Source organism: Sceloporus undulatus, chromosome 6 (genome assembly GCF_019175285.1).
Source record: "Sceloporus undulatus isolate JIND9_A2432 ecotype Alabama chromosome 6, SceUnd_v1.1, whole genome shotgun sequence".
Lineage (NCBI taxonomy): Eukaryota > Metazoa > Chordata > Lepidosauria > Squamata > Phrynosomatidae > Sceloporus > Sceloporus undulatus.
In genome coordinates this window covers 142,265,759-142,293,471 of record NC_056527.1, presented here as the reverse complement: position 1 = coordinate 142,293,471, position 27,713 = coordinate 142,265,759, and the positions used below count along the sequence as shown (strand labels likewise).

The following is a 27,713-nucleotide window of genomic DNA, read 5'->3' as shown; positions in this document are numbered from 1 at the left end:
ATTAAAAACATACATTAAAAAAGAACATTTTACTCTTCCCATGTAATAATGTCTAGACTTAAAATCTCTGAGTCTTTCTGTTGATGCTTTTTGAAGACTTTATAGCCAAGTGGATTAGAGAAGCAGAGCTGGATTTTCTTGCACAGTCGCTAAATTTAAGGCCCTTTTTACATGCTATCTGTGTAGCATGGCATAGCTTTGAAGATGAATTTTCCAGCTCTCCTCCTTCCCTTTAAGAACCCAATAACCAATTAAAATGAAAGTAATTGGCAAGAGGGTGCAATTGCTACAGCAGTCTTCCCTAAAAGAGCAAAATGTAATCTGAACATTTGTCTTGTTTGTATTAAAACCCGGCTTTCTTTCACTTTTGCACAACTTTTAATTGGCAACTCATTTTTTTTCCACCTGCAAATGGAGGCTTCAAAAACTCTGAAAGTAATAAATTACTTGGGGGATTTTGAATAAAGCACACTTGTCATGCTGCTTTTCATTTGCTTCTCATATCACTTGAAACCAGTGCCTGCACACACATGCTTTTTTCCTGGAACAGTTTGGGGCTTTCTAGAGTTACCTAATCGATGCTTCTCTTATAGCCGAACACCCACATTCACTCCAACCAATCTGACACATATGAACTTCCCCCTTTTCTTAAGCCAAAACCTTAACGAACATCTGAACTGAGTCTGCAGTGTTGCTTTCTGATTTTAATGCCTGCCCTGATGGAGGTTTCCATCCTATCAAGATCTAAAAAGCACATGCTGAAACACAGGCAGGTGCTGAGCCAGAAGAAAGGCATGCAGGCACCATAAATCTCTGGGGCATAAGATCACAAAGCAGTAATAGAACATGGTAATAGTATAAGTATTGACACACTGATGACTAATACTCAGAACTGAGACAAAGGGCATGTCTTGATGGGATGGCGTAAGCACTAAGCAGGCAATTTATATTGCACCGTCTAGCTATAAAAGGAAAAAAAGCAATGAATAACAAAAGCATCACTAGGATACGTCAGGAGGCATGTCTTAAAGCAGTAGCACACAATGGTGGTTCACTTGAACCTCTTCCATTAGATCAGGGTTGGACAGTGTCATTCTGTGGTCACATGCAGCTCTTGACCACTCCATACTCCCTGGGCCACTATCTTTTCTGGCCAATGAATGAATGCATGAATAAAAGAAAAGATGGATTGCCTCTCTTATAAGTCTTCAGAAGGCAGCAATTCACTTTTCTAAAGAATGCACCGCCCATGAGCTGTCAGCTCCCCCTTCCAATTTTTCAAAACTGTATGTTAACTTCAAGCTATGTTCAGGTTTTTTGGGGGAAGGTCATTGTTGGCACTTTTTGCAGCCCCTAGTGAGTCCTGAGTGCCACAATTGCCTATTATAGGTTAAAGTCAGTTTCACTATGGGCCCGAACAGACAGGACAAAATAAAGCTGCTTCAGGTCACTTTGGAGGTATGCTATTTAAATGACACACACATCTTAAGAGGTCAGAAGCAACACCAAAGCTGTGCTCTAGTCCTTAGGACTGGTGTGTGACTTTGGTGCGGCTTCCAGCCTCTTAGGATGCATGTATCATTTAAACAGCATACCTCCAAAGTGACCCAAAGCAGCTTTATTTTGGCCTGTCTGTTCAGGCCCTATATCAGCATATGCTCAAATTGATGTTTTGTTAATAAGAGGAATTATGAAAATGCAGACTAAGTGTTAGGGGATTATCAAGCCGCAGGTAAAATGACATTATAGTCAGTTGGACAGTATGGGACCCCAACAGACACTTGGATGTATAAAAGGGTTTACTTAGCATGTGCAACATTTATCTTGAAGATGCTGAAAGGCAAGTTGTAGAGTGTACACACCCATTCCCCAACCCTGTACTTGGGAACCAAGGCTTCTTCCACAGAGCAGCAGTTTCAATCAGATAACCTTTTGGTCCTTTTTGAGTCATTAATTCCATCCCTCTATGGCTCCCCTCTCCTTCCTTGTGCAAATGCCAAAGTACAACTAACTCAGAGATTTTAGCCTCACAGGCTTCATCCTGTATTTGGAAAATACATCAACAGGGACTTTGACATATGATGCCAAGGAGGAGGATGCTTGTTTTGTAAAGACATTTTCTGGTAGCAAAGACATGAACAAAATGAAAAGCAACATGTCAGAAAGATGACAATTTATCTTTGGCTTCCTTGCAGACGCCGTTCATTCCTGGGGAAACAGTCTGGCCTCATTCTTTCCTAAATAATCTCTGCCAGGACAACCTGTTTATCTGAATCTTCTGTGACTGATGTCAAAATGGAGAACAAGAGTAGGTGAATTTACCCAGCAGCACACAGAATTGTGTTGTTCCAAAAGAACTGGATGCCTGGTGGGACATATCTGAAGAGCTCAGGTCTTAAGGGAATGGAAATCCTGGACATTTGAGATTGATATCAAATGCTGAATAAATGGACTTTGGCTAAATAGAATTTTGCTTCTTTGGCCAGATTTGGGGAGCCAGGGGGCTTAGAGTGAATTCTATCTCTTTATTCTGTTGTAAGAAAACCATCTATGAGTAGAGAAGCACTAGCCTCACATCCCCAGTAAGCATGAAGGGTCAAGGTGGAATACCTCATCAATACCAGTTAAGCCTTTGGACAAATCATAACTTTCTTCATTCTTACCATCATGGCCAGAGTTGAGAAGATGCTCTCCAAGGTCACAGCCAAAAACCCTCTCCTTTAAGATCCCACGTTGCTTCAGTTTCTGTTTTGTTGGCCGAGACTTCATGAATGTGCGCAGGAAAGTGATAAGCTTGCCGTGTTTTTTTGACACTGTGAATTGAAACACAAAAACAAAAACAAAATCTGATTGACATAAATTTGTGTAATGTACACTTCTGAAGCACAGCTGATTCTAGCCAAAGTCAATCACTAGTATAGCCATACGCATATCTTCTTAGTTCTCGAAAGCCTTCAGCTCTTAGTCCCACTACCATTAAATAGAAAGGATTCGGGGAAACAAAAACTGTAAAGAAACATATAGTTATGACTGTAAATATAGATGTAAATCTCTTGTATTTGCAGTGTGTTAGGTGGGAAGGGAAGGTAGAAGTTACAGCTAAAGTGCAGCTTTGTTTTATCCTCATAATTTCCCTATTGGTTTGTAAATTGCAGAGGTAACCTTTTCAATGTCAACCATGCAGGAAAAATGTCAGATGAGATAAGAGAAAAGGTGTTTCTAAGCTAGACAAAAGGGCCTCAGTTGTTTGCATTGTACTGAAACATAAAAAACACAGGGCTGTCTAGCACTAGTCTGCTGCTTTTCACAGTATTGGGGTCTTCAGGTCCCTCTTGGTCTTGCTCCTGGCACTGAGAATTTGTGTCTCACTCTGAGGGCTTTGCTACTTTTGTCTTGTTCACGAATATTGCAACTGTGTTGATACTATAGTTATAAGGCAGTGATGTCCAAACTCTGGCCCTCTAGGTGTGTTGTACTTCAGCTCCCAGCATCCCAGACCATTGGCCAAAGTGGCTGAGGCTTTTGGGAGCTGAAGTCCAAAACACCTGGAGGGCCAGAGTTTGGACATGACTGCTCTAAGAACTAAAAGTGAGCTCTGGAGGACTTAGAAGACATGCAGAAGGCCAATATTTGTGGCTTTTTCACTTTCGTGGGGATCCTGTGTCCATAAGCCTTGCAAAAGTTGAGGGCTGACTTTATAATTATGAGTGTTGCAATTTATTAAGTCCATATTATTAGTATTAACTCCATATTATTACATTTATAAGCAAAAGAGGCAAGTATGTACATAATCAACCTTATCTGGAGAATGTCCAACAAGATTCTATGATTCTATAAGTTTTTGTGTAAAAACAGAGCTAAGAAAATGTGCAAATGGCTAAAACAAGGAGAACCACTTAAGAAGGAGAAATGCAGGTCTGCCAAAGAACCCCCATATGCTGTTTCAATTCACCATTAAAATAAACTGGGTTACAATTTTCAATGTTGCCAAGATATTCCAAGCTCGATCGCACTACGGACAATACATCCAAGATTTATACATGTAGCAATTACAATCTGATAGGAAGGAAATGACCCTGGGTCAAAAGGGAAATAAAGTTAGCATACATTTGAATTAGCAAGTAGGAGAGAGCTATTCATTTCCAATGTTGGAGGGGCACTCAAAAGGAAACACCATGAAGCAGCATACAAAGACACCCTATTTACCTTGCTGAATAGCTTTTGTTTGTATCCTATTAAAATAAAAGTCACAACATGATGCATATGAGAAAAGGATTTCCTTTGTATCCAACCTTTTCAATATCAGGAAGTTATAAAGGGTCATTAAGCAGCAGTATGGCAGTCAGATTTTCTGTGCATTTGTTTCTACAGCCTAAATAGAAGGGGCAAGTTCATAGCACATTAAAGCTAAAAATGCTCACCTGGCAATCATGCATAACAGTTTTCTTTTTGAGGAAAGGGCCAAGATTTCTGATTTCAAGTGACAAAATAGTGAGGGTCTTATCTCCAAACATTGCAATACTGGAAACATATTCAGGGGCAGCCATGTTAGCCATGCACAAAAATACAACAAAATATAACGTCTGTGGGATTTTAAACATCTTTGCCTGATGAAGAAGCCAGTGCAGAGTTGACAACTTGAAGGATGTATTTTCTGCATTTCAGTTGGCTAATAAAGGTATCACACTTTCGTAGATTTTGTATTTTGTTGCACTATATTCTGCAATACTGGAATATCAATCTGAGGATCCAAAACCGTATTTGATGTGACTAATTCCAAAGAAGTAACAGTTACAATGAGATCATCTAATTCTCCCATTATGACAGCCTAGTCTGTGGGCGCTGCATCTACTGCTGAGGTGAACTCTGATGTGGTTAAACTTTACTCAGAATTTTGGAATGAGATGTTGGCATTCAAAGTGGAGGCAAATCCATTTTCTGCCTTCTATATTTTTTAATTCTCTAAAAAGTAACACGATGCTATAGACTCATTTAGCTGCCACTCCGCAACTACAGCAACTCTCAAAGGGACACTGGGGGGGAGGGGGGGAGGTAAACTGATAACCCTCATTAAAATGGCAAGGGCCATCCAAGCTCCATTTCACGGTCCTGTCTAAACTATGTGACAAAACTATGGATGTTTATTTTTGTTTTGCAAAATTTAAAAGACTACATGAAAAGGAAAATATTATTAAAAGATGCTATTCCTCTTTACAGTTTACTTGAGTCCAAGCAAAGTTCAAAGCACAGTCTGCAGCTTTTTCAGTCTAATGCCATTACAGCTGAGATTTATAGCAACGCATCACACTGAGTCCCAAGTACAGGAGACCTTGGCTGAGGTCAAGGTGCTAACCGACAACACTGCTAGTTGACTGATGACAAATACTACCTTTAGTAAGGGTGTTTTATGAAACTGAAGAAGAACAAAGGGAAAAGACAAATATTTCAACTGCTCTTTTGGAAAAGTGATGCAAATAAAAACCCCAAACAAACAGAAACACATCTCACTTTTAATGTCCTGTTGCATTTCCTACTTACTCTGTTTACATAGCAATATCTGACCTCCCAAATTTGCAGCATGAATGCTCAAGGGGTGACTTTCTGCTAACAGTGCATTGGATTTTAAGCCTCTCCCACCTTGATCTGTTTGACTTCAACAGAAGGATACCAAGGCCTTTGTCAGCAGCCATAACAATCACACTAGTATTACAATTTTATGGGGAAAGTCCTTCATTCTCCAAATGGTATTTATTTGGAATCAACTGGGACATATCCCTATGCACTTTGTTTCAGAAAATAAATAGAGACTTCCTTCTATTTATAAGCACCATATTATGAAACATAGGCCAGGCTTGCCTTTCAGTGTACCAGATCTTTTACAGGAAATACAGACACCAGATCCTGTCTGATCTTGGAAGCTAAACAGGGTAAACACTTGTTAGTATTGGTTGAGAGTCTGTCAATGAATGCCAGGTATTCCTTGCCTAAGAAAACCCTATAAAACAACTCAGCAGGTGACTTGAAGGCATATATATTCAGACACACACACACACACACAAAAGGATGTGTTACTCAATACTGGTAAATATTCTAAAGTTACACTCCTGCATGCAAGCTATGCCAAGGGACAACAAGACACGGCACACACTTTACTACACCAGTGAAACGGGAGATGTGACTTCATCATGGGAAATATGCCAGTGCCATTTTGCAACAGCATGCTACCCCACTGACTTAACAAAATGGAGGCAGGACATGAACTGAATAAGGGAAATGTAGGCTTATTTCAAATCTTACTCCCCTAAATAAAGTGGTACTTTGCACTAACCATAAAGCTGGTGTAAAGGAAAATTCCTCCCATCAAACTCAACAAGAAGGTGTCTTTTACCCACATTGCCACAAGCAGTATAGGATATGGCATAAATTGATATATAAATAAAGCATAATAATAATAATAATAATAATAATAATAATAATAAGTAAATGACAGCTTACCAAGATTTGTACATAAACCTCCAAAAGGAAAGCTAATTCAGAAGAAACACTGAGTGATGCTAGATCACTGTGATCTCATGTTGTGCATACTTAACAATATGGAAGGGGGAGCTGTGGTGAAGGGAACCGTAAAGAAAGGTTGGTTTTCAATACACAGTCTTCTAGCTAAGCTTGTATTACTTGAATTGGTAGGCAAATGACAGGGGTTGGCACTCCACACTAGTGCCCTAAATGACTTTGGAGGATTCCACACACACCCATACTCCACTTTTTTTTTAACTTCTTTTCCCATTCTCCCTCGGATCATGTTTTCCTTCACCACTGGCTCTGCAAGATATAGCTGTCAGGAGCTGCAGTTTAACTGCACGACTCCCACCCTTGTGTTTGAGCTTTTGATCACTGTTATCACTTTCCATCACACCCACTTATTTGAAGACTAACAGGGTGCCCTTCAGCAGTGACCAGAATGCTCTTAGCTGTTCCTATGTGATGCTGCCAACTAATGTGTTCCAGTCAGTCTTCTGTGCCTTTGCAAATTTGGTGACAGACAGTTGTGCAACTACTAGTATCAAAATGACAGCCATGCAGGATGCTACATTTACATATTGTCTATCTATTGAGCATTCGACTATGACTCTGGAGACTAGGGCCTCAATCCCTGTTTGGCCACAGAAACTCACTGAATGGCCTTGGGCAAATCACATTTTCTCAGCCTCAGAGGAAGGCAAAAGCCCCCCGGACAAATCTTGCCAAGAAAACCCAGTGATAGGGTCATCTTGGGATTGCCCAATGGACTGAATTATGTCTAGGAGGCTGTGTATGAATTTGGGGAATAGAGTATTCCCTTGCCAGTGTGAGTGTCTGGATTACATGAAGACCTTCACTACTCTGCAAGTTCTTCACATCAGTTCTGCATCATCATAGAATCATAGAATCGTAGAGTTGGAAGAGACTCCAAGGGCCACCCATTCCAACCCCATTCTGCCATGCAGGAACTCTTAGTCAAAATATCCCCAAAAGATGGCCATCCAGCCTCTGCTTAAAGACCTCCAAGGAAGGAGACTCCACAGTTCTCCATTGAGAGAGTTTGCTCCACTGTCGAACAGCCCTTACTGTCAGAATCTCTTTTCCTGTAACTTGCATCCATTGTTCGGGGTCCTATTCTCTGGAGCAGCAAAAGACAAGCTTGCTCCCTCCTCAATATGACATCCATTCAAATATTTAACCAGGGCTATCACATCACCTCTTAACCTTCTCTTCTCCAGGCTAAACATTCCCAGCTCCCTAAGGTGTTCCTCATGGGACATGGTTTCCAGGCCCTTCACCATTTTAGTCGTCCTCCTTTGAACACACTCCAGTTTCTCAATGTCCTTTTTGAATTGTGGGGCCCAGAACTGGAAACAATATTCCAGGTGGGGCCTGACGAAAGCAGAATAGAGTGGCATTATGACTTCCCTTGATCTAGACAGTATACTTCTATTGATGCAACCTAAAATTGCATTGGCCTTCTAGCTGCCTTTTTAGCCTTAGTATTCTTTAGTATTCTTAGTTATTTCTCAATGCACCACTTTTTTTTAACAAAAATTAACACATCTCTGTGGTTCCCTTTAAAAAAACAACCCAGGGTGCCTTTAATTACATTTGGCTGTGCCCTCTTGTTCCCTGCAGGTGCCCACAACTGGACACAGTATTCCAGGCGGGGTCTGACCAAAGCAGAATAGTGGCGCTATTACTTCCCTTGATCTAGACACTATACTTCTGTTGATGAAGCCTAAAATTGCATTGGCCTTTTTAGCTGCCACATCACACTGTTGACTCATGTTCATCTTGTCATCTACTTGGACTCCTAGACCCTTTCATACATAGAAGTCTCTCGTTCAGCCAGGTGTCCCCCATCCTATATCTATGCATTTCATTTTTCCACCCTAAGTGCAGTACCTTACATTTCTCTGTATTGAATTTCATTTTATTAGCTTTGGCCCAGGTTTCTAGTCATCATGCAAATGACCTTGATGCCATTTCTGGATGCTGTGTGTTGTCATTGTTGTTTGTGCCATTTGGCAAACTGTTCTCTGGCTACTCTGGGCTGGAAGGGTGGAGGATAAGGTAGACATTGCATAAAAGTAGTGACAGCATGTCCATCTCAGTGTATTGGAATATAGGCTTGCTCTGCTGGGTGTAAAGTGTCTGTGAAAATAATATCCATATAACTTCCTCTTGAGGGGAGGGAGGGGAAAGAGACAGCAACTAAAAGCTGCTTACACCACATGGGGACAAGCATGGCTTTTCAATCCACTTAGAAGATCTAGTGGCAATTTCACAAGAGTTCACGGATGAATTAAAACCACTCACATCATATAGTTGTCCTATTAGAGGCACATTTGAAACGTGCCCTTTCCTGGTTTAGGACTCCTGATGGCAGTAGGATTGCTAATACAGGATTAGCAGCCTAGCAAAGAAAATCTTTCCACATACAGAATGACCCACATTTCAGGCTCATGGCCAGCATACTGGTTGCAGATTTTGCTGCTGGTTTTATTCCTGGAATGTGGAAAATGTTGAGGCAGGGTCAAAAACTAGACCATGAACAGTTGCATGGATTTAAGGAGATAACTATAGCCTGCTTACCAGCAAAATCAAAAGGAAAATGGAAAGAGGATGCAAAAGGTTACTGTTTTCCCCATATCTTTTGTCTGAATAAATAAATAAATGGCCTGACACTGATATTTAAGGAATGCGATGGCACCAGGTCACCAAAATACAAAGAAATCTATTTAATGAACAGACTGTGAGGCCATTACAATTCTGTATCAAAGAATTCTAAATTTTACTGCAATGAGTAATGAGGTAAACTTGCTTACAGATTTTAAACTTTTTTCCCCTACTAACTGAGCTGTCATTGAAGGAGCAAATGTCTCAATTTTGTGATTATGAAATATTCTACCAATTTAAGTTGGCTTTGGAATTAGAATCTTAAGCTTACATTCAACAGTTGATCCAAACAAACCAATGTACCTTACCTGAGCATTGATTTGCCAAGTTCCCACTTTACTGAAGCATCTCAGTACAAAATACAGTGGACCCTTGCCTTATGTGGGGGATCCGTTCTGGACCCTCCCCCCTTCGCATAAGGCAAATAATGCGTATGCTGAAGCCCCACTGAATAAAATGGGGCTCGGGCATGGCAATGCACATGCATGGGAATGCATGCCATTCATTCTATTGCAGCATGACTTCAGTGTAAGCTGAAAGCCGTGTATAGTCCATATGGTGCGGGTGCACGGTAGTTGTTATAAATATTTGTTATAAATATTAATATACACGTTAATTTAAAATGTCTATTAAAACAATTTAGACCACCACATTAATAAAAAGCATTTTTAAGTTTTAGGTGCCTATTATCTCTATTTAAACCTCATGAATGACTACTAGCTGGCTGGCCTAAGGACACCAGGGAGGATGGTGGTCTAATCTTCCTGGAAAGGGCTTTTCATAGCCTAAGAACAGTCACTGAGAAGACTATCTGTGTCTGCATGAAGAATAGTTCTGAAGGTAGTGAAAGAGGACCATCCTCTGTACATCTAAAAAGACAGCTAGACTCATATGGGGAGATACGGTCCTTCAGATATCCTGGACCTTAGCCATGTTGGCCTTTTATAGGTTACAACCTACATTTTTAATTGAACCATGACCTGGAGACAATGTCCCCTGTAACCATCCTTGGCCAACAGTCTGGGTACACATTCTGAAATGGGGAACTCTTCAAAGGCAGAATATAATCCAAACAGGAGGCAACTAAGACAGGTGTCACCATGGTCAGATCAGATATCTCCAGGAATGGGCCCACATGGCACACTAGCTTTAACTCTGCAAAAACACTCCTAACCACTGTTGAAACTTCATCTTCCAAACTCAGGACTGCCTTGGGAAGTTCACACAGATTGCAAACCTGCCTCTTCATGTAGAAGTGTAATCTATCCAGCATGGGTTGAATCTCTATTCCCAGATCTACTTTTTGACCACTAACACCTCTCTCTTGCTCTTTACTTGCTTCCTATGGTTTAGTCGAAAGGAAAGATAGAGCTGGGTGCCATCAGCATATTGGTGGTATGAAACCCCAAACATTTGAACAATGTCTCTCAGCAGTTTCACATAAATGCTACATAGTATGGGGGACAAGACAGAACCCTGTAAGATCTCAACAGACTAATTAAACAGTAATTCTCCAGCACCAACCTCTGTGATCCCAATTGTCTGGGAAGAACGAAACCCATCCTAGAGAAGCAGACCAGAAAGACACTAGTCACTGGTAGTGAAAGCCACTGCGAGGTGCAGCAGAAGAAACAGGACCATGCCCCTTATCCAATTGCCTATACTGGTCATCCACCAAGGCCATCAAATCTGTGTGTCCCATAACCACTGGTCCAATGAGTCTACTCTAGCTGTGACTAGTAATTTGACATAGGCCTTTCTGCTAATACAGGTAGCAAGAGCTTCTCAGGAAGTTGAATGCATTGCCCAGTATAGCGAATTAGCTCATTATAATGTATCTTATCTTACCGTTTAACGCAAATTGTTCTTAAGTCAGATCATTTACATTATATGTGTCATGCTCTTTCAGGCATCAGCTGTTTATATGCCAATCATTACTGAAGCTGCACATGTCTGTTAGTGAAGAGGTTACGGTCTGACATGGAAACAAGATTATCCAGGTATTGTAAGTGGTTTTTAATCTTGTTCTTTAGGCAAACACTGAACATGGAGCTTCACACTGACAGGCTTGTGTAAGTTCAGTCCACGGTGGTATGTATGTGCTGACACATTTAGATGTAAATATATAAATATGCTAGCACAGATTAAGGCAGCCAAAGGAAACCTTGTTGTGAAATATACTCCCATGGAAGCAGCCATTTTGTATTTCTGCATGTGATACTGTAGAATTCTCCATGGAGGGAACATGTCTTGATATCCCAGGAGCATTCATGCGTTGTTGTTTTTAGCACAAGTATGTGAATAATTTCACTAACACATTCCGGGTTTGTTGTTCACACTATGGAACCACATCTATGCACATCTCTGTGAGTTTGGTTGTTCACATGTGTCATGTATTAGAAGCACTTCGAGGGATGCAGAGCTTTATCCCAGTTTATCCTGGGCCTATTTGCATCAATTATTCATGCAGTGGGGAGAATCCTAATCTTTTGGAAAAACTCAGGGAAACTCCCCCAAACATTGATTGTCCTGGGTTAAGTGGGCTTTTTGTCAGCCCTCCAAAAAATTTAATCAGATGCATTCAAAATTAAGCGAACAACAAAAATTCAATCCAGATTCTACCTGCATTTTATTTTCACCATCTGAATAACCTCCCAGATATACAACCAATAAGTTATGTCCAGATTAACAGAACTGTTTAAGAAGGCCTTTAGATCAGAGATGCACAGAGTAAGAAAATAAGGCTATTTTTGTCGCCCTTGACATGTCCTGGCTCCTTAGATGTTTTGGTCCTATATTTCCTTTCTCTGGAGAAAAATAGTTTGCGGGACACATCTACACTGCTTAACATCACAGAATAATAGTTTTACAAAACCAGAAGTATATGCCTGCCCATTTCCATAGGGAAGAGAAAAGAGGTTGGTTTGGGATTTCCTGGCAGTCCACACAGCACTAAGAAGGCCCTGGGATAGGAAACCCATCACAGTTGCTCACATCAGTTTAGATAACAGTATGAAACTGCCACAGCATAAATCAAGATAACAAAACTTGGATATAACAGAATTGAAAAGAAGAATAGATCATGAGAACTTCATATTCCTCCAATCCCACACACACACAAAAGATGAAGCTACTGACATGAGAACAAGATTCTAAATCAGCTTGTCTCAACCTGATACTCTCAGCTTATGTCAGAGTATAATATTCAAAATACTCCAGAAAGCGTGGGTGAAGACTGCTTTAAATATTTCAGGAAAATAAAAATGGTGTACAGTTTCAAAGACAGAAAACAACCACGCAGGACATCGCTATAAAATAGATGGATTTTAGGAAGCAAAAGATCCAGCATGGAGTACCTAAGTGTTCAATAGGGAAGATAATTTTTAGGAGACAAAAACTAAAGCAAATAACTTAGATTTTTAAAAGAATCATTAGAGTTCTATGTACCATTAGTACCTGGAGTGCAGGAATCAAGTCCTAGTTTCCTATCATGGAAAAACGTTTTCTGCTAGATACTATAATTAAGCTCAATTAAACCCTCTGGTGGCATTTCATAACTTGATGATCTAATGTTCTACCTGAAAATGTGGATCAGATCTCTGGTATCCAATTAAATGGAACTAAATGCATCATCCCTCAGTAAAGCATTGCTGTTCTGCTATCAATGTTCACTCTGGGAATGCATTATCATTTGCTGAAACATTCCTCCGAAACTGCACCACTAATGTCGGAGCTGTTCAGAAAATCTAGTTGGAGCCTTGGTTGAGTAATGAAATCATTTTCCTTACAAATGAGCATCATGATAAAAGAGAAGTTAAATCAATATATAGACTGATGGGGAAAGCATGTTAAGCAGTAATACCACCACCACCCTCCAAAAAATATCATTAAAAAGGGACTGCTACTCCAGCATCTACCTTAATGTTTGAAAAACTTCTCCTGAGGTTGGTTCTACAAAGCCCTGAAAATAGAGAAGAGGTCTTCACTGTTTTCACTAAGCTTATTTCACTAAATATTATTTCATTAATTATAATATCCCTAGTTGACTTAATGAACCAAATTCCAATCAAGCACATAATCTTTAAGATTATTATAAACCTAAATTAAAATCCAACTGAGAATTAGTTGAACTTTTTAATTAATCATTTAAGACAAGACAATATCTTTTATATTTCTATCCTACCCTTCCTTCAACTTTCTCAAAGCATGTTAAGTGGTAATATCCCCCTTCCAAAAAAAATATCATTCTCAGCTTCCTCAAGGTGACATACACGGTTGCTTTCCTATCCATTTTGTCTTCATGATCAAGTTGTGGGGGACTATAACTAAAGATAAAGTGACTGGGTGAAGATCACCCAATGGACTTCATGGCTGATTGGAAATTTGAATCTGTGTCTCTCATTTTCTAGGCTAACACTTTAGCCAGTATGCCATCCTAGGTCAGTGTTTAAAATACAACCATTTAATTGTAGGTCCAGAATAGGAAATGGGAAAAAAAATAAATAAAGAGTGGGTGTGAGAGAGAGTAGGCTTTACAAAGAGCCCTCTCAAAACACACTATTCTATACAGGATTGTAAGCAATAGCAACAGCGAGTACATTTCTACAAAACTTATCAATGAACCTAAGCACTCCCAGCAAGGTGAGTTTAGCGACCTACAGAAGGATGCAAGGCTGAGTCAACCCTGAAGCCCTGTAAGATCCAACTCACAATCTTGTGGCTGCGAGAGGCTGCAATACCAGCATTTAATCACTGCACCACCAGTGGTTAACTTAAGGGAAGCCTGATAGAATTATAGAATAATAAGAGTTGGAAGAGACCTCAAGGGCCATCCAGTCCAACCCCATTCTGCCATGCAGGAACCCTCCATCAAAGCATCCCCAACAGATGGCAATCCAGCCTCTATTTAAAGACCTCCAAGGAGGGAGACTCCACTACACTCCGAGGGAATATGTTCTTCTGTCGAACAGCCCTTACTGTCAGGAAGTTCCTCCGAATGTCGAGGTGGAATCTCTTTTCCTGGAGCTTGCTTCCATTGCTCCGGGTCCTAGTCTCTGGAGCAGCAGAAAACAAGCTTGCTACGTCCTCAATATGACCACAAGTTCAAATATCAATAGCAATAGCAAGTATATTTCTATAACGCTTACTGATGTACTAAGCGGTTTACAAAGTGTAAGCTAATTGTGGTTTTGGAAGCACCAGTTGACTTTATACTGAGATTAATTATCTAGACTCATTTTTTTCCCCAAAACCACAGTTGCCATTAACTGATAGTCATTTGTTTGGATTCATTTTCTAAATTCTCATGTTCATCATTTTCAAATGGTCATATAAACTGACCTATAAATGATGCACTCAGTTATGGGCACATTGGCCAGCTAAAAGAAGATTCCAATGAAGTTGGTTTAAACAGTGATAGTTCCCAAGTTACTACTATGTGCACAATAGTATGAGGGGCTAAAATGAGGGTTTCCATTATGGTTTCCACATCATGGGTAGGGCCAAAATGGGGGCGCCAAACCTGCACAGAATATTGTCATAAACCCCAGAACAACTGGACCAATCTCTGTTCAATTTTATAGAAGGCCACAAACAGAGAGCAAAAGGGATTAAGGTCATATGTTTTAAAAGACAATGACTGCAATCCTTTTAGAGACATATGCATGCATGCCTTCATTTGGATGGTACACAATAAGCTACTTACTATTTCTCTTGTGCACTGCTCAAAACCTCTGCCCATGGTAACTGTCAAGTACCAGGGGGTGCCAATATTGGTGGAAAGGTGACTCAGGTGACCAAGAAGTGGCCCATCTTGCTGCAGTGGCAGTTAGGGGAAGAGGAGCAAAATGAGGGGCTATATAGACCACCCCATTCGCTCCTTTACTGATCTGATCAGGGATGTGACAATCTCACATTGTGGCCCCGATCCAGCCTCCGATCAATGACTACGGTCAATGTCTGGCAGATGTTGACCACAAAGTTGCACTGGATGATCTAGAGATTCCTAGAGAGGTGTTCTCTCAGGTAAAAAACATAGTGTTTTTGTTATTTGCAGTTCTTCCACATTCACAAGGGTCCTGTGCCCCTAACCAGAGGGACAAGTGTACATTGTTACCTATGTATGCATTGGCAATTAGGGAAACCTAGAGAAATACAGTCACCCCTCCTGACTCACACATCTCAGATCTGCACCCTCAATTACCCACGGAGGGGTGACCTCCACCATTTTTTCAATGGCGCATGTCCCCAAACCGCGCACATATGTGTGAGCCTCCGTTTGTGCAGGAGTGGCGGGTCCAGAATGGAAATGAAGGGCCAACTGTACTTCAGTTCAATAAAAACTTCTCTCTCTCCAGTCTTCACTTCTGTGAAAAAATGTTTTTCATCTGAAATGCATCCACACTGTCAAACACTCTCCTGTGCTCAGGCCGTTCTTGGTATAAGCTGCAGACTCAAATGGACCAAGAAACCCCTGACACAACATCTCTGAACTCCCCAAAAATGACACAGTAAAAAATCAAGGAAAGCGTGGGAGAATGAAGGGGTGGTTTCCTGTGTGTGTCTGTGTTTACCCTAAGCTTTTTAGCACATGCATGTGAAGCATGTTTAAGCATCTACCTCTTCTCTAGTGGTTTGCTATGAGCTAACGTCTACTTCAGTAAACTCCACTCTGGAGTTAACAAATTACCCAGACCGAAGGCCAGACATTTCTGGAAGAAGCAAACAAACAATTAAAGAATCTATAATTAATGCAGATCAGGAGAAAGAGTACTTCTTAAAACGGTTTTACTAGTTTAAGAAGGGAAGCTCTGAGGCAGGCAAATGACTGCAGGGCACACATCCAACAACCCCAACCGCTCTTAAAACAAGAAAACTAGTTTGTCTAGATGTAACAGTTGCGGTCCCACACAACAAAGCGTTATTCACTATTCTTGAGTAACAGGTTTTGCATTTTTTCCACTTAGCAGCAAGAGCAAAACTGATTGGGATCGGCAGGGTGAAATATGTTGCTCCCCATAAAACCAGCCACTTCATTCTTTCTGCTGCTCGGCTGACCCCACTGTGTTGGTGTAATGTATTTGCCTCCCTGGGACAAATCAGAAACAACCACTCCCATGTGCTCCGTAACCCTATATGATGGGAGAGGGATATTTTCAACCTGTGTCTATATCAGGCAAATATTTCAAACACTGCACTACCCAGTGTAGCTTATATCAGTGAACCATCAGAAGGTAAAGATATTTCCTGAAAGCAGCTACGAGATCCTGCCTTACCTTTGCCGTTCTCTATTTCTTTGTGGTCCAATTTCTTTCTGAAAGCAGCTTTCCTACTTGGGGAGACCAGATCACTGCTGTTCCAAGGGAGCAATGGAGTTCTCCAACCAGCTCAGCTCAGCGTTCCAGCCACAGATGATTACAAACCAGCCGGGCTGAAAGGTCAGTAGCAGAAAGGAATTTCTTTCCTGCAAATATCCACACCAAGCAATATTCCCCCTTCCACTCAGCTGTCTTCCTCTGCTTTAAAATCCACTCTGGCTGCCTCTCAGGGTTAGTTGTGCATTTCGAGGTGAGCTCAGTGACACACACACACACTGCTTGTCTGCTCTGTTGTACAATCAGAGAAGGCTCCTCCCAAAGATCTCACCCCTGTGAAACAAGCTATGCTGGTCTATGCTCCTCCCTGTAGAGCCACTCCTCCGTTCAGGTGACTCCCCGACCTTCAGAAGCTCAGGATCTTTAGCACTTTTGCATATCTTTCTCCCTAGCCTTCTCTCTTCCCTGGAAAGCACTGTGTGGTGTGACCAAGGAACTGGACAACAAGCCTAGTCCATCCGCAAACTGACTGAATCAGCAGGGAGAGGGAGGGAACAAAAGGGGAAGGCAATTAAAAAGGATGATTCACTACATATGGCAGTTCGGATGCAAGGAGATCACTAGAGAGTTGCATTGAAATCATTGCTGTTCACACAAGCCTTGTGTGGGAGGAAGTCTCACAGAATACAATGGGCTGCTTTTCTGCTTTCAAATGCAAGTGCCTCGGGATTCTGGACCTCTCCTGCTTCTGAGCATATGACAGTGAAGTATGTATAAAGGAACTGAAGTGCTTATAATGAAGAGCTAGCAAAGGATCAAATAATGCCAGCAATTTTTATGGCTTGATAACACTTTGGGGGAAAATGATTGTGCTAAATAGATTTAAGGAAGGTTAACTAAGCTTTGAGGTATGTGTTAAATAGGTCTGGCAAATATAACTAGATCAACTTAAAATTGATTTAAACAACACTAACAGAGCCTTATATATAAAGTTTCCTGGAGACCGATTAAATAGTTCTTCAGCTGTTTGGATAGGCTTATTGAAACCTGCAATGCTGCTTGGCAGCTAACTCCAGCTAAAATCTAACCTCCCACCCCCAGCTTGACAACTGCAATTGCTCTTGTGTGCCAAGATCTGCAGATGGTTAAAAGAAGGGAACTGATGCTATTAAAGTGCAATATCAACCCCTTTCTGTTAAATTTGGAAATAATATATCCACCATTATTTAGAATGATTTGACTTCATTTAATAAGAATGACCTACTTTGCTCAAACTATCTAATGGTATCAACCTGTTTTTATGACCATCCGCATAACTCTGCAACAGCTATCAGCAACAGTGTCTTTGCTTCTGCTTCTGCAGGCATCTCTTAGGGCTATGCTGGCAGGCTTTTCAAAGCCTGCAGCATGGCAATATATGCAACTACAAAATCACACTTTTTGAAGGCATCCAAAACTTCTAGATAGGTAAACGTCCCACTATACTGCTGCGTCCCAGAAAAATAAAGTTTTAACTTCTTTGTTTCTATCTACTACATTTTGAAAGCACTCAGAAATAAATGGCAATGAGCTTAGCCTGCCAAATGTTAACTGTTTTGGAAACAGGAGAGTAATCAAGTAACCAATTATCATGAAAAATAAAATTAAAAAAATCCTGCTATCATCATTATATAAAACTACATATGCTTTGGTCATCCGTGTACAAAATGACACCAAATTTACCAAAAATAAATACAGAGCCCTAGCTAGAAAGTGAAATGAGAATAGGTGGCTCCGTTAAATAAACATTAAGTGAAGAGCAATATTTGTAAAGACATTGTATTAAATAACCCACAGCAGTTTTAGTTTATTAAAAACAATTTCATTAAACCATAAAAATGCAAGTATGCACAATTGTAGTAAACAACAAACATAATTCAGAAGCGCAGGAATGATGATGGAAACTTCTTTGAGGTAAACTGGAGTTTTCGGGGAAATGATTGTTTTGGTTTCTTAGCTCCCAAACCGGAAGAGAGAGTAGTCCAAAAAAGTGTTTTTAATAAGCAGCGTTCTTCTCCATTTCCCAAACTGCTGATATCTTCCAGAATGGTGATGTTTTAATGGCTAAACTGCAGGATTTTGCAGTGGGCAGGGATGAGCCAATCTGCACACACTCTTGTCATAACAGTCATAGCAAAAAACACACCGGAAAATGAAACATGATGCTAATATAATATGTGCATAAACATGGGAGTTTGGCTATTGGTCAATCTTTATCCATTTCCAAACAAGGGAGAGCAATCTTCTCAGTAAAGGTTTAAAGAAAACTGGAGAAGTCAGAAGAGGTCCCTTAATGAACTGCTGCAGCTGCAACAGAGAGAAAGGAAGTGAGGGAAAGACTGGGAATTCTGCCTAGACATGAGCAGAAGAAGAGGGCAGGGTTCCCACCAAAACATGCTGCTCAGCTTGAGAAGGTTTTGAACAGCTGCACACAGGCAGCAAACAAACTATATGTGTGACTCGTAAGAACACATAGAGGAGCCTATGTTAACTTCTCCCGTGAATTTTTGATCTGTGGAAGAGATTCCCTAAAAAGATCAGTTTGTAGATGTTGCTTTTATATCCTTAAGTCAAACCAAGATATAGAACATTCATAGTACGATTATTATTCTCACCAACCTTTAGTGTATGCACACAATATGCTTGTGAGATAGATTAGGCTAAGAGATAGGCCTGGTTCATCTGGCTAAACAGGGATCTGAATCAAAGACTCCCCCATTCCTGTAAGGGATATATTCATATGGCACAACTAATCACTCTTGCTTCAGCAAAACAGAGTCTTGCTCCATGGTTGGCAATGAGCAGCTACCCTTCTCCGACTTATAACTACTCCAAATGGGGATACACAGAGGGCAGAGATGCCAAGACTAAACTCTAGATCACAAGTGGGTAACTGTGGAAGGCTAGGGGACTGCATTAACATCACCAGGAGACCTTGACGAACCACATTTACTGAACCCACTCCCACCCCACCCTCCAAAAAAGCCCCAAACACCCTTTAGGGAGCATTCTCACCATATTCTGGGGCCTTCCTGAGTATAAATTTCAGAAAAGGCCTCTCCTGGGTATAAATTGGCCATGATGTCACCAGGACTTGCCAGGAGAATGTAGGGCACGTGACGGAGGCCCTTTAACATCTTCGCCCCTCTCCAGCCCCGGGCCAACTCAGCATGGGCAGTGGCCCATAAAGCCTCGGGCGATACTAAGAATATTATTTTGTTGCTAATTTTTAGTCTCCCCCCTTTTTAGGGTGTTAGATTGTAATCTTTTAATTGTGACTTCTTAACTGTAATCTTCCAATTTGCTGTGATGTATTTGTTTTATTATTTCATTGTTTATTGGCATTTGCTTCGTTGTTTTTTGAATAAGGGGTTGGAAATGGGGATTTCCTTTTGATAATTATCGATTTGAATGTAATCTTTTGTGTTATCCTTTGTTATTATTGAATTATTATGAAATATTATTATTATTATGATTTACTATGTATTGCTATGTTATATTGTTTTATTATTTTCATGTTTATTGTTACTGCTTTGTATTATCTCACTGTTGTAAGCTGCCCAGATTCCCAGTGACTGGGTGGAATATAAATAAATCCTATTACTGTTGTTGTTGTTGTTGTTGTTAAAAACATGGTGGAAATGCTCCCACACCCACCAGAGGCCACCTTGGTGCAAAAAATGGTTTTTGAAAAATGTTAAAAAAAACACACCAAACCACACCAAAAAAGAAACCCTGAGGGGTCCAGAGGGTTTCTAAATGTGGTGGAAATGCCCTCCATGTAATCTAGAGGTCATTTGGGGGCATTTTGCAAAACAATTGACTCATGGTGGTCCCTGGAAACCACTTGTGGGTTCATGGCCATACTGTGCCCACATGACCCTAGATTCTTTCATGGATTTGATGGACAAGAATGCACCAAAGCATGGGAGCAACTAACTTATGTGCAGCAGCTCTTGGACAGGTGGTGGAGTCTCCTTCCTTGGAGGTCTTTAAACAGAGGCTGTATGGCCATCTGTCAGGGATGCTTTGATTGAGAGTTCCTGCATGGCAGAATGGAGTTGGACTGGATGGTCATTGCAGTCTCTTCTAACTATGATTCTATGATTCTAGGTCGCAAAACACAGGGGGCATTACACTGCACATAATACATGAATATTACCATAATGTCACAGGGGCAGGCATCTTCTATGATACTCACTACAATTAGGAGCTGTCTTGAAGGCACATAACAACACCATAAGTGTATCTATAACATAAGCGATTCAAATGTTCAGGCTAAAATGGGCTAAAAATCCAAATAACTAATGTAAGCATAGCCAGTGGATATACAGTAATCTGACAAAGAGGAGTGTGTCATATGCTTCCATTATCATTAGCCATCTGTGCTCTCTTTGTACATGTTCCAGTTGTCATCTTAACAAATTTGGACAGAGTACGAATCGTCTTCTCTAGAGCCAAAGTAGTAACAATATTAAATGTTTCACACACTGCCAATATTTATACTGCCAGTGAGGATTCTAGATATCCCTATTAGAGGAGATAAGAGTGTAGACAGTGTCAACACAACAAAATCTAAATTTATACACACAAAACATGAGCCTTAAGAATGACCATGATACTGCTGCTCACAGAATATTTGGCCATAAAGAAGTCTTGGTGTCAAAATAAAACATTAAATCAGTGGGATGATGTGGGTTGTATGGTTTAAGATTTGCCTTTTGTAACTGAGCTAAAGTATGAAATAATATCTCTTTTTATATAAAACTGATAAAGCTTTTCTACTGACAAATGAAACGGTAGTTATGGGCACTAGACAATTAGGAAGAAAAGGAGGAAACAAGATGCATATCAAATATTAGGTTAAAATCCATCCTTTTTAGAATATCAGTTTAAAGTTACAAAATAAGCTGGGAGGGAGGAAGGAAGACCTCAAACTGAACTTTCAGTTCTTTCCAATCATTCTCAGCTCTTTGAGGCAAGGGGAGATCTTTCAGTGTTTGAATTAGTTCCACAAATGGTCAACATGTTTCCCAGCTGCCAACATCAAATCCTGTCAAATTATATTAACTGTGGTGCATACCCAGTTTATACTCACTTGTCATTCATATAATGAACATGACAGCAACAAATGAGGTTGAAGGAATTACCGTACAGCTTGTAAACAGAAAATTAACTGATCAGAAACATAAAACTGTGTGTGTGTGTGTTTGTGTATGTATGCTTTGGGATGGAGAAGAATAGTCAAGACCATTTATTATTTTATCCTATTTTATCTGTATGCTGCCTTTCTCCCAAAAATGATCTAAAGTGGGTGAAATTCTAAAATTAAAATTGGGCACATTTAAGTATGGGGCCACGCTCAATCTAGACACTAATTGTAGATGAGATGTAACCGAAATGCAGGTTTTCGCCAACTAAAATATAGCCTTTGAATGAAGACACCATATTTGACTCTCCTTTGCAAGGGAATCCAGGCTTTTGACACCTTTGCAGGACTTCAGAATGCTTTTGGATACAGACTGAATCACCTTGGCTGCATCCACACTGCAGACGTAATTTGTTTTGACACCACTTCAGCTGTCATGGCTCCATGCTATGGAATTCTGGGAATGGTAATTTTTTTGTGGCACCAGAGCAATGCTGAATTTAAATCAAAGCTCTGGTGCCACAACAAAGTACAATTTCCAGAATTCCACAGCATGGAGCCATGCCAGTTAAAGTGGTGTCAAACCGGGTTACTTCTGCTGTGTAGACACAGCCATTGCTTGTAATATCATTCCAGGCTCTATCAACATGCTATTATAATTATCCAGGGTTACACTTATTTAGCTAGGTGTTCACCTGGGTAGTTAGGAATACAATGTCTGACACCGAGAACAGAAATCAGAGATTTTTTGCACAGGGTTTAGTGGTAACAAAGGGGAAGCTAATAATACATCATAGCTTGTATTACTTGTTATGTATCTTACATATAAAAGCAATTGGGGGGGGGGGCAGCAGCAAGAATTATGCCAGTACCATAGGAATGAAAGGTCTCTATGGTCTCAATGAAAGCCTGCAAGGCAGCTGGTGTGTGACAATTAAATTATACTTAAAAACAAGAACAACACATATCCATGTAAGTAGAGATTTGTGTGTAAAAAAGATGTGTCATACACATATTTTGGTTTCGTTTAAAAATAATCTACTTGAATTTTTGAGTTCAAGCACATTGTGGTATAATGACTCACCATGAGATCCTGCAAAAAAAAAAAAGGGAGGGGGGGGGTAAACTGGAAGGAACTGAAGCCATATGCTGACACATTATGTCTATTGCTCAGTTTTGTCTGTTATATTCAGCACATGGGATAATGCTCAGATGTGTTCATGGGATATAGAGTCTGAGAAGCAAAAAAGTCCAGCATTTCAAATGGAACGAATATCCCACTGCTTAATTTTGCATGACCTGAATCATACCCTCATAACAGGCAAGGAGAAAGAAACCACACTGCTCTGCAGCCCTCTCCTCTGTTTAGCATAAGAACGGGGAGAAATGTTTTTGGAGAGGTCTATGACTCTGTTCCCACCCCATGGCCCCACTAAAACTTGAACTGAATTTCTAAGGAACCTATTCAAGTGGCTGAACCATATCCTGAAAAGCAGGTTCAACACTTAGATATTTCTTTTAGACTTCAGACTAAAACCCGGAACAGATTCACCACCTTCCAACTGGTTACCACTGGAGGGTGGTATGTGTGCATGGTACCTTTGTGTAGATGAACGTGTGTGAAAGGAGTGTGACAGTGAGGGTGGCAATCTTAACACAAAATGATCCCTATCTGATACTTTCTCCATCTCCCAAGTTCATCATCCTTATCCTCACTCCTTGAATTCATGAGACAAGAGTAGGGGGTGGTGACCTTGGGAATATGGCCTGCTATAGGGAAAATTATAGCCAAACCTTATGTAAAACACTAATTTAGGCTTATGTTTACATCCCTAGTTGGCATGAGAGATTATACAGTGACTTAACTCATTCTATCTCAGCTTCAATTTACCATCTAGGGCTTGCAACCTTTAGGTCTTCACACAAGGGTGAAGGCTGTAAAGCACTTTATAACTCTATTTGAAGGAAGCATCCCTACTGAAGGCAACTTCTTTGACATCAGGGCACAGCTTCTCTAGACACTAAACTGTCACAACTGACAAGTCTGTTTAGTAGTAGGAGATGCTGGTAGTGCATATCATTCAAGTCCCAGATTTTACCATTATTGCTCCTATACATTGTGAGGGGAGTGATGCCCTCTTAACAAAACAAGATTTTTTTTAAACCTATGAATTTTTGTTCTCAAAATATCATAGAGGTAATTCCATCTGCTCTCTTCATCTACATCTATTTAGTCATTCTAGAATCACAGAATCATACAGTTGGAAGAGATCCCAAGGACCATCCAGCCTGACCCCATTCTGTCATGCAGGAACTCACAATCAAAGCATCCCTGACAGATGGCCTTCAAGCCTTTGTTTGAAGACCTCCAAGGAAGGAGACTCCACTACACTCTGAGTGTAGTGTTATAGTTACTGTCGAACAGCCCTTACTGTCATAAAGTTCCTCCTAATGTTGAGTTGGAATCTATTTTCCTATAGATTGCATCCATTGTTCTGGGTTCTGTTCTCTGAAGCAGCAGAAAACAAGCTTGCTCCCTCCTCAACATGACTTCCCTTCAAGTATTTAAACAGGGCTTTCATATCACCCCTTAACCTTCTCTTCTCCAGGCTAAACATCCCTGCTCCCTAAGGCATTCCTCATAGGGCTTCATGGTTTCCAGACCCTTCACCATTTTAGTTCGCCCTCCTTTGGACACATGGCTCCAGTTTCTCAATGTCCTTTTTGAATTGTGGAGCCCAGAACCGGACACAATATTCCAGGTGGGGACTGACCAGAGCAGAATAGAGTGGCACGATTACTTCTCTTGATCTAGACACTATACTTCTATTGATGTAGACTAAAATCGCATTGACAGCATCCTATAAATGGAAGAAGTACATTCTCTACTTCACTCCTTCCTACAGCTGTTCTGGTAGTGGAGGCCTTTGTGTTTTCATTCGCCTTCTTAACAGTTGCAAATTGTTATAGATTACAGTCCCCTTCTACAGATTTACTCTCTACTGCTTTAGGCTAAAGTTTTTCTCTCTCTTCCTCAGAATGAGAGCTTGCTTCCCTACTAGTATAGTAACTGAGTGCGGCTATTTTTCTGAGCGCCTGGAAGAACGCAACATTTTTTGTTACTGTGACCCAGGTACAAGGGCATTGCCATGCAGATATTCGACCAAGAACGCCAGGCAGAAGGGACAGAGATGGGGACAATGCAACAGTCAACCTCTAGAGACATAGATCTTGGCTATTAAAGACTGAACAGAAAGAGTTCTTCCATTACCCCTAAGTGTTCCAGGTTATCCAACATTAATGATGTTTCATCTCATAAGAGGCACATATTGTGTCTAAATTTATGCAAGGCTCAAATACCATTAAAACTAATCCTGGCATCTCCAAGCTTTCTTGTAGATAAACAAACAGGATGGATTTTTGTTTTTAGTGAATGACCCTATCACTTAACAACTGCTTCAAAGGAGGCAGATTATCCAACATCCATGACTCACAAAACCATGCTTTGGTTATTTTTATTCCAATAGACGCTGTTTCTTCACAAACCCTTGCGACGTAGTCATGGCAACCACAACATAGCTGTTTCTAGTTATAGCTGTGCAGCTGTGTATTTAATATGGTTGTTTGAGCTACTGCTAAACAACAGGGTTTCAATAATATTCCATCTCCCCTTCCTTGCTAGTCTTACCATCCCCATCCCAGCATTATGAGCCAATTCCCTATGGCAGGCAACATGTCTATTTTGGAAATGTGTCGCAGCCAGATATAATCCAAGTTTCACACATAAACTGACAGGCACAAGAAAAAGTGTAGCCTATGAACCCTTTCTAGCAGTGATCCCTTTGATTTCCAAGGCATTTCCAAAGCAAATCCTCTATTTACAGATATAAATACGCAGATCAGAGGGTAAGACTCTTTGGCCAGCCATGAGAAGACAAATGTTTGGACGTAACTAGAACTGTATTTTCTAACACCAAATCTACATTCATTAGCAGGTATTATTGCTAGTACACACAACATTAGACTCTAGGTTAGTCCACTTAAGAAACTACAGTTGACTATAAAGTGCTCTACCTGAGCTCAGCTGGGATGGGTTCAAAGGATCTGAAACATATGGTGAACCTTGCTTTACACTATCCATCTCCAAATCTGCATGCATTTGTGAGGAAAGGGAGAAAGTGAGGTGAGAAAAGGATAAATAAGTTTAATGCAAAATTAAGTTGATTAAAATAAACCTTGGACATTAGCAGCTTAGTTTGCCGATTTAATAATAATATAGCAGAACTTCAGTCTTCTGGGGATGATCCAATTTACATTTTCTATACTGGGGAGGGCAATTGTGGTCCTTCAGATATATTTGGCTTACAGTTCCCAGTAGCCCTAGCCAGCATAGCTGATGGTAAAGAATTACAGAAGCTGCAGTCCAAAGATATCTATAAGGCCTGGTATAGAGACAGGAAGAAATATGACCATTAGAATCAACATTTACTCTCTGCCGCCTGTAAATACAGCCAATGCTACCTGATATGCAAAGGTGACATTGATCAGTGTCTGCTATTACTTTCCTCCACGAGTAATAAAAATGTTTGTAGCCCTTATTTTCTTTGTATAAAGAACTGTATGTATAGCAAGCAGACTGGTTAGAATATATCAGCATGCTAGAAGTGCCATGATGACAGTAAGGTCTGCCAGAGTCTGCAGAATTATCTGCAGAATAAGCACAGTAAGTTCAAAACCAAACTACCGTGTTGTCAAGATGATAAGAGGCAGGTTGATATGTGTGTACTGTGACTATATGTGCAGACGAGAGAGATATAGTGAACAAGCTAAGGTTTGAAAGCAAAACCTTTTTGTTTAAACTGTTCAGTAGTAATATCATAGTTTTTATTCACTGATAACACTCCCCTCTAACCAAATAATCTGCAAAAATGCATCTTTTTTTAAAGACAAGCCTGACTAGCTAAATAAGTAGCATAGTTGTCATCTAAGGTCAGCCATTGCTGAGGCCAAGTGACAAAGCCATATAGGCTGAAGAATTTAGTTCTACATTTTCACCAAGGATGAAATCATACTACACTCATCCCTCCATATATTTGCAGCTTTGATATTTGCGGGTTTGATTATTCACAGATTTGATTAATATGTTCTCTCTAGGAATATCTAGGTCCTCCAGTGCAACTCTATGGTCAACTTTAACTCAAAGTTGCACTGAAAGACCTAGAGATTCCTAGAGAGAATACTCTGCTTGGCATTTGTAGCTCCTCCAGTGCAGTTCTGTGGTCAATGTCTGGCAGAAGTTGACCAGAGAGTTGCATTGGAGGACCTAGAGATTCCTAGAGAGGTGTCCTCTCAGGTAAAAACATGGTGTTTTTGTTATTTGTGGATTTTCCATATTCACGGGGATCTTATGCCCCTAATCCTAGCAAATATGGAGGGACAAGTGTACTTTGAAAAAGAGAGTAACATCCTCCCCTTTTCTTTCTCTTCTTTACAGTTACAATATCAGGAAAATTCATCTATTAGCATGCTCTTAAGGAGCTGGGGATGTTTAGTCTGGAGAAGAAAAGGTTAAGAGGCGATATGATAACCCTGTTTAAATACTTGAAGGGTGTCATATTGAGGAGGGAGGAAGCTTGCTTTCTGCTGCTCCAGAGAACAGGGCCCAATGAAGCAATGGATGCAAACTCCAGGAAAAGAGATTCTATCTCAACATTAGGAGGAACTTCCTGACAGTAAGGGCTGTTCAACAGTGGAACAAACTCCTTCCTTGGAGTGTAATGGAGTCTCCTTCCTTGGAGCTCTTTAAACAGAGGCTGGATGGTCATCTGTCGGGGATGCTTTGATTTGTATTTCCTGCATGGCAGGGAGTTGAACTGGATGGCCCTTGCGGTCTCTTCCAATTCTATGATTCTATGCTCTCTATTCATGCTCTCTTTCTTCCAGAGAGCCAGTTCTCATTCCCTTGCCTTAGAGAAGCCAGCCACTGATAGGGAGAGAAGGGAAGG

At 40.5% G+C, this 27,713-nt stretch overlaps 1 protein-coding gene across 4 annotated transcripts in view; it reads right to left on the bottom strand.

The window, feature by feature from the left end:
* Window positions 1-27,713, bottom strand: part of ARHGAP32 (Rho GTPase activating protein 32) — a 305,906-nt gene that overhangs the window by 40,897 nt on the left and 237,296 nt on the right. Inside the window, exons 12-13 of one of the 4 annotated variants that reach the window (XM_042472627.1) lie at window positions 25,783-25,857; window positions 2,664-2,813 (exon numbers count right to left, since the gene is read on the bottom strand). In XM_042472627.1, the coding sequence (XP_042328561.1) occupies window positions 2,664-2,813; window positions 25,783-25,857 (225 nt within the window). Of the gene's footprint in view, window positions 1-2,663; window positions 2,814-16,481; window positions 16,945-17,112; window positions 17,176-25,782; window positions 25,858-27,713 lie in introns of those variants that run through there. The other 3 variants (XM_042472626.1, XM_042472625.1, XM_042472624.1) reach the window with 3 other exon arrangements.